Consider the following 12,967-nt stretch of genomic DNA (forward strand, 5'->3'; position numbering starts at 1 on the left):
TGCGTGCATACATACATACATACATAGCATTAGTTTGAGGAGATAATTTACATACTTACCTACATACGTTCATACATACATACATACATACATATACACTTTTAACCTCACGTGCAAAACAATTACATACGCATTTCTAACCTCACGTGTAAAACGAATACAACATTTTTGCATTACGTTCAGATCATTTTCGTTTTGCTCCTCTGTTTATTCAAGGAATCTTACGCGCGCAAACTGTGTGTGACATTTTCCGCTTGTAGGAAAACCGCGTGACGCTGAATTGTACCTTTTTTTTTGTCGCAGCTGATGTCTCCTTGCGACTTAGAGTGGTCTCTCTGTCCACCTCCACCCTCCCCCCTCTCCCGAGGAGAGAGCGAAGCAGAGCAGAGCCCCCAGTTCTCTTCTGGTTGCGTGAATGTTTATTAATCTATCAAAATGGACGAAAATCTTAGAGGATACATGGTGCATATTTGCCTATTTGTTCACCACTGTGCAATTAAGTCTTGAATGGAGAAATAGATGTTGTTGTTTATTTCTCGACCTGTTATTGCCTTACGAATACGCCCGTTTCATTACAATGTATAATAACAATAAGCCAAGCTGAGACTGACAATAGTTTTAGCTCGTTATTTAGTCTCGTGAGTCTGTCTCTGCTGCCTATGTTTGCGTTTCTTTTCATTTTCAAAACAAGAAATTTCAAACTTATCCATCACACTTTGACAAGAGCTAGCCCGAGTTACGTATTATGTCTGGATTACACAATTTGGTCTTTCAGTGAGTCGTCCATACACAGGTTTAGCATTCTGGGCAATAACTTAATAAAAGAAGAAGAAGAAGAAGAAGAAGATTTTAACAGAATGGTGCTAGTGTTTAGTTGTCAACATCTTATCTTATTACCAGTGAGAATATTTGATTCAAACGTCTGTATCTGTAAAGGAAAATAAATACACTTAGATAACTAACAATAAAAGTTACAAAAATCTGAAAGAAATGGAAAAAAAGAACGAAAGAAAAGCAAAGCTCGTGTTGGATGACGCAGTCATTGTTGATTACAAAACATCAGAATGTCGGAGGCCTCAAGGGAAGGTAAAACAGGCAGAGAGAAATCTCCGTAAACAAAACAAGTCAACCACAAACAGTTAGCCAGCTTACCAGCAAAGCAAACGGCTGAGAGCCACCCAACAAACCAACCATCCAACCAACCATCCAACCATCCCATCAACCAACCATCCAACCAACCATCCAACCATTCATCCAGCCATCCAGCCAGCCAGCAAACAGATCAACACACTAAACAAAACTAACTCCCGAAACAAACACACAAAACAAAAAAAAATATATATCGATGACCCCCCCTCCACCCCCCCCCCCCCTAAAAAACAAAACAAAAAAAACTGATGATAGCATGATGAATGTAAGGAGAAACGTCCAATAACAAACATTTCTCTCTGACGATATTTTCTATGTCGTAATCTTAATAACAGCTGAACCAACCTGACTCACCTGTTTTTTGATATTTGTTTTTCTTTAAATCTTGTCAGTAAATGTCAGTGATCCGAGCCTGCGTTATGTCAGGGATCCTCTCAAGAAACCATGGTTGGACCAGAAATTCTTCGACTATGACATCAGCATCTTTCTTTTCTTTTTTTCTTCTACTTCTTTAAAAAAAAAAATCCAAGATACCCTGTCACTTCGTCAATGATAATTGCGAGTTGAAAAACTTTGTTTTAAGAATTAGCAGAAGTCTGCGAAAACGCGGGGTGGAAAACTTTCACATGACACACTAGTGAATGGGCTTTTGTTGTTTTTCTTCCCAGTAAACTTACAACAAGATATCATCAACAGCTGGACCTCAGAGGCTGCGAAAATAGTCACCCCCTGCAGTTGTTGTGTGACCAGTGAGAGTTAAGCGAAAGTGAGTGGCTGGCCACCCGTTTGCAGTTTGTTTCTGTCCACTCGTTTGTTTCTAGACGCCCCCTCTTGCTTGCACCACTCCCCCCTTGCTTTCTCTCTCTGTCTCCCTCTCCTCCCCCCCCCCCTCTCTCTCTGTATGAAGTCCTCAAACGTGAGCCATGCCTGCCAACCCTGGCTCGTAAGGGTGGACTTGTGGGCGTCAGAAAAAAGGGGGTAGGGGGTGTAACAGCAGTGGTAGTGGACTATGCAGACCCTGCCTGAGACTTGCCCCTGGTTGTTGGTCACCCTTCCTGATGGTGGTTCAAGTAGTGTGGGGATCGCCCCCAGCCTGATTCGTCATAGACTTGTCGTTACTGGTCAATTTGTCTTCCTCCCACTCTCGTTTCTCTCTCTCTCTTTCTCTCTCTCTTTCTGTGTCTGTGTCTGTCTGTGTCTGTGTGAGTGTATGTGCGTGCGTGCGTGCGTGCGTGCGCGTTTGTGTGTATGTGCGCACGTGTGCGTATGTGTGTGTGTGTGTGTGCGTATGTGTGTGCGTGTGTGTGGTGTGTGTATGTATGTATGTGTGTGTGTGTGTGTGTGTGTGTGTGTGTGTGTGTGTGTGTGTGTGTGTTTGAAAGACGAGGGGGTGGGAGAAGACAAAGAGACAGAAGGACAGGCAAAGACATATACAGATAGACTGACAGACACAGACACAGACACACAAAGACACAGACAGACCGAGATGTAGACAAAGTGACAGACACGGAAACACAGACTGACAGATGGAAGAAAGGGAAAAACCTACAGCCAGTGAAACAAAGAAAAAAAGAAAGAAAGAAAATGATTAAATGAATACAAAAAAGGGGTTACGATTTAGCTTTCGTGACGGTCATTGACGCATACAGTTTTTGAAATGATCCATCGATGTGGCAGCCATTTGATCACTTATTCAGTTTTCGTGAAATCGGTCGTGCTAAAATGGCATTTGAAAATTTATCATATTCTCCTGCAAATTAATCGCGATTGCAAATGGAGACTTTGGAAAATATAACTATAATCGTTACTGCTTGTTGCCCTGCAGTTCGATACTGAGCGACGAACATCGTAAAAAAAAAAAGAAAAAAATTTAAAAAAGAAAACTTGTACTGAGCCGGCGAAAGGTCCCAAATCGCCCCTCCCCGCCTTCCGTAGCTCCGTCAGGGGGACGTTTCAATTTTCCCCGGGGAACTGCTCGGGATCTAACTAGTCGAAGTTAAAACGCACAGGTCATTCCAGGCTAGTATACATAGATACCGAGGTTGGTATTGTGCGCTAGCCAGATTTAACCCCGGGGTAAAAACAACCATTGGGGGTGGGGGTGGGGGGGGGGAGGGGTAAGAGTAGGCTGCTACATCGGCATTTTTTTTCTTTCGTTTCGTCAATACAACCAAAAAAGTTGTTCATGTGTATCTCTTTGTGTGTGTTTATTTTTCCTTTTGCTTTTTTGACACTGTTATTTCTTTTCTTTTCTTTTTTTCTTCCTTATAATACTAAAAAAAACAAAGGGTTAACTCAACAACTCGAAACAACCGGAAATAACGAACACGCTGAACACCTATTTCTCTTATAAAAAAACAAAAAACAACAACAACAAAAAACACAAAAAAACAGAGAAAAGAGAATAATAGGCTCCCAAAGGGCGTTTGCTTGTGTGTTTTTAAACTATTTTTCTTGTCATTAATTTACTGTCCATTTCGTACCAGGTGGTTTAGTCACGTACGTGTTCACACGTTGATAAAAATGTCCATTGGAATAAAGGTTTGGGTGGAAAAGGCTGCCTTAGTTATAAAGAATAAAAAAAGAAGTTTATTATGTCTGTCTAACTAGTGGATTCCATACCACTTGCGTCGGTGTGTGTGTGTGTGTGTGTGTGTGTGTGTGTGTGTGTGTGAGTGTGAGTGTGTGTGTGTGCGCATGTGTGTATGCATGTGTGTGTGTGAGAAAGAGAGAGAGAGAGAGTTACCATGATGTGGACCTCAAACAGAACTGACACACAACATCGTCACTTGGCTATGGCAGTTACACCTGATCCAGAGAAAAGAATGGAGTCTGACATTCATTTGTTTTCAGCTTTTCCCTTCAATGTGAGAAGCCGTGTCGAACAGAAAAAGAAAGAAAGAGAAGGAAAGGAAATAGAAAGCAGAACTAAACCAATGGAAGCTTAATTTTTTAACACAAATAATTGCCAGAGCATTTTTTTTGTTTCGTTTTTGTAAAACACCCGGTTTTTTTGTTTTGTTTTTTTTGGTTTGAAAATAAATCCGGCCATGTCTTTTCTGTTAGGCCTACAGATGTTTCCTTTCTGTCACAGCTCTTTTTGTTCATTCATTAAGAAACGAAGACAGTGACGTGCATTGATCCTTGTTCTTTTAGAGCTTTCCCCGAAATAGTTTTCATCAGAAACAGGAAGTGTTAGTATCGTATGCGTTTAGTTGTAATATTTTTCAGCAGTTACATTTCATATTGTTGTTGTTGTTGTTGTTTTTTTACTGTCTGTGATGTTATAAAGAATGTGCCCATCCTTGTTATAAACTAAGGGGAGGACAGACAGACAAACAGACAGACAGACAGACAGACAGGCATATGCAAAGATACCAAGAAAGACAGACAGACAAGAAGAGAGAGGAGGCAGACAGTCAGACAGACAAACAGGGAGACAGACATGAACAGACAGATAGACAAGAAGCACCATGACAAAACAAGACAAAATAAGTTCAGACAGGACAGCACAAGACAAGACAAGACATGACAAGACAAATAATTCAATGAACTGGGCCATCTGCCCATTTCAAAGGGAAAGTTGGGCGGGGACGAACACCTAACGTAAGAAAGCAGCGTTCACTGACATTGTACGCAAAGGGTTTTAACTAAAGTACATTGTCCGTCAGAGTAGCCCCTCAACTGAAATGTCTTATTTATGTAAACAGCAAACAGACAGACAGATAGACAGACCAACAGACAAACACAGCAAGATACAGAGACAGAGATAGACAGGAGGATGAGCAGGAGGTTGGATGAAGAATGCTCAGAGGCCGACAGCCACCCCGGGTATGGCATTTCGGGGTGAGGGGGGATGTTGTGCACAACGGGACCCGCGTGACTCACGCCTTGGAAGCAGCGTGAAAGGCTCTACCTGGATACGCTGAAATCATATAAAGGGATACCAGCCGTCCTGGAGAAATAGCGTCGCGGGCTAACGACTGGGGGCACCCCCTCCCCACCCCCACTCCCCTCTCTAAAAAAAAAAAAAAAATCATAAGGGATGCTTCACGTGGACATGTTTCAATTGTGTCGTCAACAGCTTCACTCGGATATACTAAACTTATGCCAACGGATATGTTCAAGATAATACAGCACGTGCGTTTACTTTATTTTGATTAAGGCCTGCATTGCACGCGCGTGTCTGCATGTCAATGTGCGTGTGTGCATGTGTGTGTGTAAGCATGAGTGGTGTGTGTGTGTGTGTGTGTGTGTGTGTGTGTGTGTGTGTGTGTGTGTGTGTGTGTGTGTTCAGACATTCCTAAACGTTTCCATTCATTAATGCACACTGACTCACCTGGACATAATATGAATCGTCTTCCCAGTACCTTTCATCTTCACAGTACTCTTCTTCCGAATACCTGGAGCCAGAGTCCTCTGCACTGAAGCCATCCATTCTAGTCTTCCTGCTGGTCGGACCTGAACACTAACATCTACACAGATGCGGGTCTGGCACAAAGACAGTTGTCTCGTTTGATATCGTAAAGTTCCAACTTCTCCAACTGGATCTTATGACAGCACAAAGACAGCCAGCAAATTTGATCTCCGTAGACAGTTTTTAACATAAACGTATCAATCAGTCTTTAATCTTATCTTATTGGGTTCGAAATATCCTAACGTTTGGGTTTCCTCGGTACAATAAAATGTATTAAAAATAATGTCAATTATCGCGGTGGTTAAATAGTCTTTTTCAGTTTTGATCTTTCGGTACACACATCAGTCCTTTTGCTCAGTGTAACTGATCGTCCATTTCAACACACAGTAGCAGCCAAGCGAACCTCACCTCGCTGTTCTCACTAAATTACTGGTGTATAAAATGTATCGTCTAATGAGAAAGATTAGAATAAACAAGAAAAAAAAACCGTGGAGTTTTTGTCAGAATTATACAGTGAGGGAGGAAGGTACAGTGAGGCGTCTCGTGCATTCGTCACAACCAGCCAATCGGCGAGCCGCTTTCCCGGTTTAAGTTTACCATGTGACGTCAACCTTACCCGAATGAGAGGCCAAAAATAAAAAAAACACCTAGTCACTATGTTTCTACCATTTGGGTGCTGTGTTTTCTTTCCCCCTTTAAATTCTCTCTCTCTCTCTCTCTCTCTCTCTCTCTCTGTGTGTGTGTGTGTGTGTGTGTGTACGTTCTTTTTTTTTCTTTTTCTTTTTCTTTTTTTGCTGGGAGCACGTTGTGTGTACAGAAGGATGGGATGCAGCGACCAACACAACCTACGCTTCTCTCTCTCTCTCTCTCGTCCTCTCAGTCACTGTCTATTTGCGATGAGATGGGCAACACCCAGTTTGTGTGCCAAAGTTCGTTTTGATATGTCAATGTGGGTAGGGGTGGGCGACCCCTGTCCTTCTTTTTTTCTTTCATAAGTAATGTTTTTCTTTCAGTTGCAATTCCTTGCAGTCCATCTTAGTGTGCCGAGCTTCGTTTTGATATGTCACTATGGGGGAGGGGTAGTACCTCCTCTCATCTTCTTCTTCTTTCCTAAGTTTTTTTTATCTCTCTTTTAGTTAAGTACGATTCCTTGTTATTTATCTTGACTAGGAGTCGGCTACTGTGTGTGGAATTGACAAGGGCAAACAAGGCTACAATTCAATTAGATAACCCTTCTTTTACAGTTTGGTGCCGATTTTAAGTGTTTGTTGTTGTTTTCTTTTCTGTTATTTCTATCTTTTCTGTCTTCTTGTTCTTGTTATCGCTCTTCTTTTTTTTTTTTTTGTTCTTCCTCTCGTTCTTCTTTTGCTTTTTTTTTTTTTTTTTGATACCATGATTCCACTGACAAATCGTTCTGTCCCCCATGACAAAAACTGTCCATACGAACACAAAAATTATTATTTCAAAGGGAAAACATCCCCATTAGTTCCCCCCACCGCCACCCCCACCCCTCTCAAGGGCGTCACGAATAATGTCATAATATTTTATGAAGTCGCAAACGCAGGGTTTTAAAAGGGAATATTTCTGTATTTCTGTACCGATGTCCTGTTCTATGACATCATCATGTGTGCAGATGCACGTTCGTAGTGTTTTTCAACGTTTCTAAAAATCTGATTCACCATGTGTAAATGCACAACAGAATTGTTTAAATCTGATTCACTTCTGTGTACCTGCACGAAGAATTGCTAGTAGAATCTTCACCTCGAGGGGTTTAACCCCAAACTTGTGTTGGTCTGCGTGCATTTGGGTGGCTTGCTCTACAAAGAAGCCATCCTTTTTTTTTTAGTCATGGGTGTGTGTGTGTGTTTTTGGGTTGTTGGTTTTTTTTCCTTCGCCCACGCACTTGCGTGTTAGCATGCGTGTGGAACTGCAGGTGTTGATAAGAGGGGCAAGGTTCAGGTCCCTGGGCAGTTGGTCAACTGAAGAGTTGTGATGGACAGAAGGAGAGTCAGACGGAGTGAGGGTAGTAGTGGAGAGGGTGACAAGGGAGGCGGGGAGGGGGGGTCACACACACACACACACACACACACACACACACACACACACACATCTCCACCCCCACCGTCACACAGACACAGGAAGGGAGAGAGAGAGAGAGAGAGAGAGAGAGAGAGAGAGAGAGAGAGAGAGAGAGAGAGAGAGAACGATCTGTGCTCTGGTACAAAAACAGTAAATAAACTGTAATACATCTAAAAAAAAAAATTTAAAAATAAAAAACCCGTGGGGTTAATGTATGATGTTTTGATGCATTGTTTCATTTGGTTAGACATTGACTGAACCCTCAGCGATCATTAGGACTAAGGATTTCAAGGGACTGGATGAATCAAAATCAGAAGAGAATAGGTACTGTTTTGACCAGTTCCTTTTGTAAAGTTTCTGTTTCCTGGAGATTAAGCGTGTGGACTGATCCATATATATGCTACACCATATCTCCTTAAAAAAAAAAAAAAGTCAGCAGATGCTTGACATCAACGCACTGGTCATGCCTTGACAGCCAACCCCAGGTTTATTCTATGCAATAACACAAGGAGAAAGAGAATGAATAAACAAAATAAACATATCAGTAAATACATAAAAATGAAATCAGGTGATATGTGCGTAGAAGGCAAATGTTTGAAATAGAATAAATACGAAGATGAAAATGATGATGATGATGATGGTAACAACAACAACAACAGCAACAATACTAATAATACTACTACTACTAATGATAATTTGATTGATATAAAAAATGTATTAAAAATAATAATGCCTGCAGTGCATACGTGCCTACATCCATGTGCATGTGTGTGTGTGTGTGAGTGAGAGAGAGAGAGAGAGAGAGAGAGAGAGAGAGTGAGAGCATTTCACTTATATATACGATTTATTTCCTGGCTGTTTTTATTAATGTATTGTTGTACAATACCTTATGGTATTAACGCGCGCGCGTGTGTGTGTGGAGGGGGGGGGGGCGTGCGTGCGTGTGTTTGCGCTCGCACATGTCATTTTAGTAATATATATTTTTATTTGTTGGATGTTTTCATTTGTAAATATTGTTGTGCAATACCCTGTTGTGTTAACGTGACTATGTGTGTGTGTGAGGGGGACGAGGGGGGGTAGTCTATCGTGAGCTATTGGGAATACTTATTTGACCAGTTTTAATCTTTTTTATGTTGCACAATATCATTTTATGTTGGTGTTTACAACGAGCTTGTGATCGCACAAGTTAATTTCCATGGCGATTAATAAAGTGTTTTTGACTGATTGATTTGATTATAACAACAACAACAATAATAATAATAATAATAATCATCATCATCATAATGACAGGAAAAAAGGAACCTCAACAGCAACAACAGTCCGCCAACAACAGGAAACACACAAAAAGGTAGCAATGCGTATAATGGTGTATTGTTTAAAAAAGAAAAGAAAAAAAAAGTCAGTTCAATCACATGACTGAAGTCGAAGACTTCATCCCCCAGAAGGAGATAGGAGGCTGTGAGGTGGGAAGATGGCCGAGGCAACAGAATTATCCCATCCTTGCTAATACCCCCCCCCCCCCCCCCCCCATCCCCCACTCCTACCCCCACCCTCTAAGGGATAATTTCAAGGGCAGGTTGCATGATCAGGTTGACTGTGTGTCTCCTCCCATGTGCAAAGAAAATGTCTTTGAAGGGAAGTTACACAAATATGCCTCCATCACCGCATTTTTTATAAAAGCAAATATATGTATAGGGAATTGACACTAAAGGCCTCCGTATCTCCCACATCTGTGGACGTCATTACATAGAGAGAAGCTGGACAAAAAGTCTCTCTCTCTCTCTCCCTCTCTCTCTCTCTCGTTCTCTCTTTGTTTAAAAGGCCTTCTTCCCCCGAGAGACATCCAGACAGACAGACAAGCAAACAAGCAAGCAAAATAACCAACAATCCAACCAGACAAGACAGGCTTACATTGCAATTCAGCCTCCTATTGATAATCCGTAAAACACTTACCTGCAGTGATTACCATTCAGATGATACTCTTTGATTTGAAACACTAGGGCGTGTCTTGTGTCTGAACATACTTTATAGCGTTTGGTTGTGCGTTTGTGCGTGAGTATGAATGTTAGATTTTTCATGTTAGTGTTTAGATGCCATGTTTCCCGTGTGACTTTTTGCATTGTCCAGCGCATTTGAACATGTTGTGCATAGAAAGGCGCTATGTACATTGGAGTAGTAGTAGTAGTAGTAGTAGTATATTCGTAATATATTATTATTATTATTACTATTGTCATTATCGTTACGAAAGGCAACCTTTAAAAAAAAAAAGTAACATGGATCTGCAACCACCCGAAATAAGCCTGCCTCTTCATAGTCACATCTCTAACATCAGTCTCACCACCCCACTCCTGGCATAAGCACCATTTTTTTGCTCCTATCATTATTCTGTTCAGAGCACGGGTATTTGAAGAAGAACAAGAGAGGCGAGGCCTTCAAGACTCACTTGTGATACACTTAAAAAACCCAACCTTTTTATGTATTGAGTATAATTTCAAAATGTAATGTTTAAGATGAGAAAGATCAGTTTAAAGCAAATTAACTCCCCTAGCATTAATTACAGAGTAATTTCCCTTTTTTTACTATCTGCACCAAAAACGTTTGCAAAATAAATAAAACTTCCATGCTTAGCAAAAGAAGTTCCTGTTTGAACAAAAAAAACGATAATAATGACTGCTCTTGTTGTTGGGTCAGAATATCAGATCAAAGTGCCAAGCTTAGAGAATACAAAAAATAAAAATAAAATAAATAAATAAATATAACAGTAAATGCAGTTTGCATATAATTAGGCTTCATTTTTTAATTTTTTGTGCCCATCCCAGAGGTGCAATATTGTTTTAAGCAAGATGACTGGAAAGAACTGAATTTTTCCTATTTTTATGCCTAATTTGGTGTCAACTGACAAAGTATTTGCAGAGAAAATGTCAATGTTAAAGTTTACCACAGACACACACACACACACACACAGACAACCGAACACCGCGTTAAAACATAGACTCACTTTGTTTACACAAGTGAGTCAAAAAACGAAACGGAAACTAAATAAAGTCAGATTGTCATCAGTCTCTTTTTCTTAGAACGATCGTCACCCCCAGCCTCCTACCTTACCCTGTCACTCTGTGACACGAACAACTCTGAAAGTATTTTTGTACGTCTTCTTAATTGATATTTATGATAGAGAGATAGATCGATGAAATAATAAAACAAATAGATACGACAAGAAAGGTAACAAATATATGCTCCGCCATGAATTGCGTGCGTGCAACTAAGGCCACACAGGACAGACAGACAGAGAGAAAGAAAGAGACAGAGACAGACAGACAGACAGACAGAGATAGAGACTGGAGACAGAGAGCACATAAAGAAGGATAAAAATAGCAGGCTTTGACGAAGAAAGAGGCAGAAAGAGAGGAAGAGAAGCGACACAAAAGTACTTTGTAAAGAAAAGAAGGAAAGAAGTAAAGAAGAACAACAACAACCAGCACAAGTCCCTTCAGCAGTCACACACGATCAACACAGTGCAGGGCCTGTAGCCAAGTGCACAGCCTGACTCACTAATCACTGACAGCAACAAGCACGTCTCACCGCCGTGTCCCTAACAGCAAACTGACCCTAAAGAAAAGACTGGATGTAGGGAAAACTGCACTGCAGACCAGCTCTCACTTGCTCATCATCGCCCCTAATGTCCACAAAAAAACCCCCAAAAACAAAAACGGAGACGCACAGATTGTTTCATTGGTCAAAAGAAAATATAAAGTTGTTGAAAACTTCTAACCAATTGTGACTTGCTCATAACCTTTGTGTTAACCAGAATACGGTTGTTTTTATTTGGTTTGTGTGTGTGTGTGTGTGTGTGTGTTTTATCTTCAGTTTAACGTCTATTCACTATAAGTGTTTTTAGACGTAAAGGAGTAAAGTAGTGGATAAAGGAAAGGGAGTGCATGTGAATATTAGTATAAAAAAGTGTTCATGTCATGTATCAGAGGAAAGGTATATTATTATAAGAAAAAATCTAAAGAGATTGTGGTGTGTATTGAATAAGGTGTCATGGGAGGGAGAAAATGTATATGCATATCAACAAGTATTAACCTACAACAATGTAAATATAAATAACAACATTAATTATAATACATCAAAGGAGGATACCAACTGGACTGGAGTTTAAAATTTCTGAAAACATTCTAAGCAATGAATAATCATTCAAAATCTTTTCAGTGGCTAATGAAATATTGGAAGAAAAGTCAACAACTACATCTTTTGGAATTAACGGTCTTATGCTCGAACAATGAATGAGTAGATGGCTTACAGTTATTTGCTTATCGCATATACATTTTATATTTTTAGAAAATTTTGTACGAAAGGCATTTAAACGAATTCTATACATTAGACTTGTAATTTGTCTTGAATGTGCTGCTGGTGTCGAATTTAGAAAATGTTTGGGATTAGCTGCATTCTTTGTGTTTACACAACAGTGGTAATATTGATTATTTGAATCTATAAGTAATTTCTGAAATCGATTTCTAGATAGATTTTCTGTACAACTAATGCATTCATGCAGATCTAACTGGATATCAAGTTGTACTGCGCCTTCGAAATTACGTGCTGCTCTTCTAGCTGCTTGGTCTACACACTCATTTGAAGATATTCAACAGTGCGAAGGTACCCAACAGAAAGTTATTTTAATGCCCTGTTTTGTCAGTTGGTGAATAATATGTTTTATTTCCACTGTCATCTCAATTCGCTTCTTTGAATTTGAAGATTCTATAGCTGGTAGTACTGACTTTGAGTCTACACATAATAAAATTTCACTTACAGTTTTCGGAATGTCTGAAATATGATTTAAGGCCATAAGTATGGCTATAAGTTCAGCTGTGAAAATGGAATATTGTCTACCAATATAGTATAATTTTTCTATTCTAAATGAAGGAATTACAAAAGCCGCTCCTGAATTACCATCTTCTAGAACAGATCCGTCTGTGTATATTTTTAGATAATTTGAATATTGATTTTCTATATGGGAGAGCACTTCAGGTTTTAACAAAAATGGTGTGTGTGTGTGTGTGTGTGTGTGTGTGTGTGTGTGTGTGTGTGTGTGTGTGTGTGTGTGTGTGTGTGTTTCGTTGTTTTTTTTTTTTTGTTGTTGTTTGTTTGTTTTGTGTGTGTGTGTGTGTGTGTGTGTGTGTGTGTGTGTGTGTGTGTGTGTGTGTGTGTGTGTGTGTGTGTGTGTGTGTGTTCGTCATGTTAACGACAACGGTACTATCAAGGGCAGAATAAATTATACACGTTCCTCCTCCTCCTCCTCTGTGTGTGTGTGTGTGTGTGTGT

At 40.1% G+C, this 12,967-nt stretch overlaps 1 protein-coding gene across 1 annotated transcript in view; it reads right to left on the minus strand.

Moving 5' to 3' along the window:
- The window catches only part of LOC143292621 (chitin synthase chs-2-like), a 50,050-nt gene extending 44,393 nt beyond the window's left edge, over positions 1-5,657 (minus strand). The window contains exon 1 of the mRNA XM_076603088.1: positions 5,489-5,657. Coding sequence (XP_076459203.1) covers positions 5,489-5,587 — 99 coding nt within the window. The 5' untranslated portion in view covers positions 5,588-5,657. The remainder of the gene's footprint in view (positions 1-5,488) is intronic.
- Positions 5,658-12,967: the final 7,310 nt, after the last annotated feature.

This window comes from Babylonia areolata, chromosome 1, assembly GCF_041734735.1.
Source record: "Babylonia areolata isolate BAREFJ2019XMU chromosome 1, ASM4173473v1, whole genome shotgun sequence".
NCBI lineage: Eukaryota > Metazoa > Mollusca > Gastropoda > Neogastropoda > Buccinidae > Babylonia > Babylonia areolata.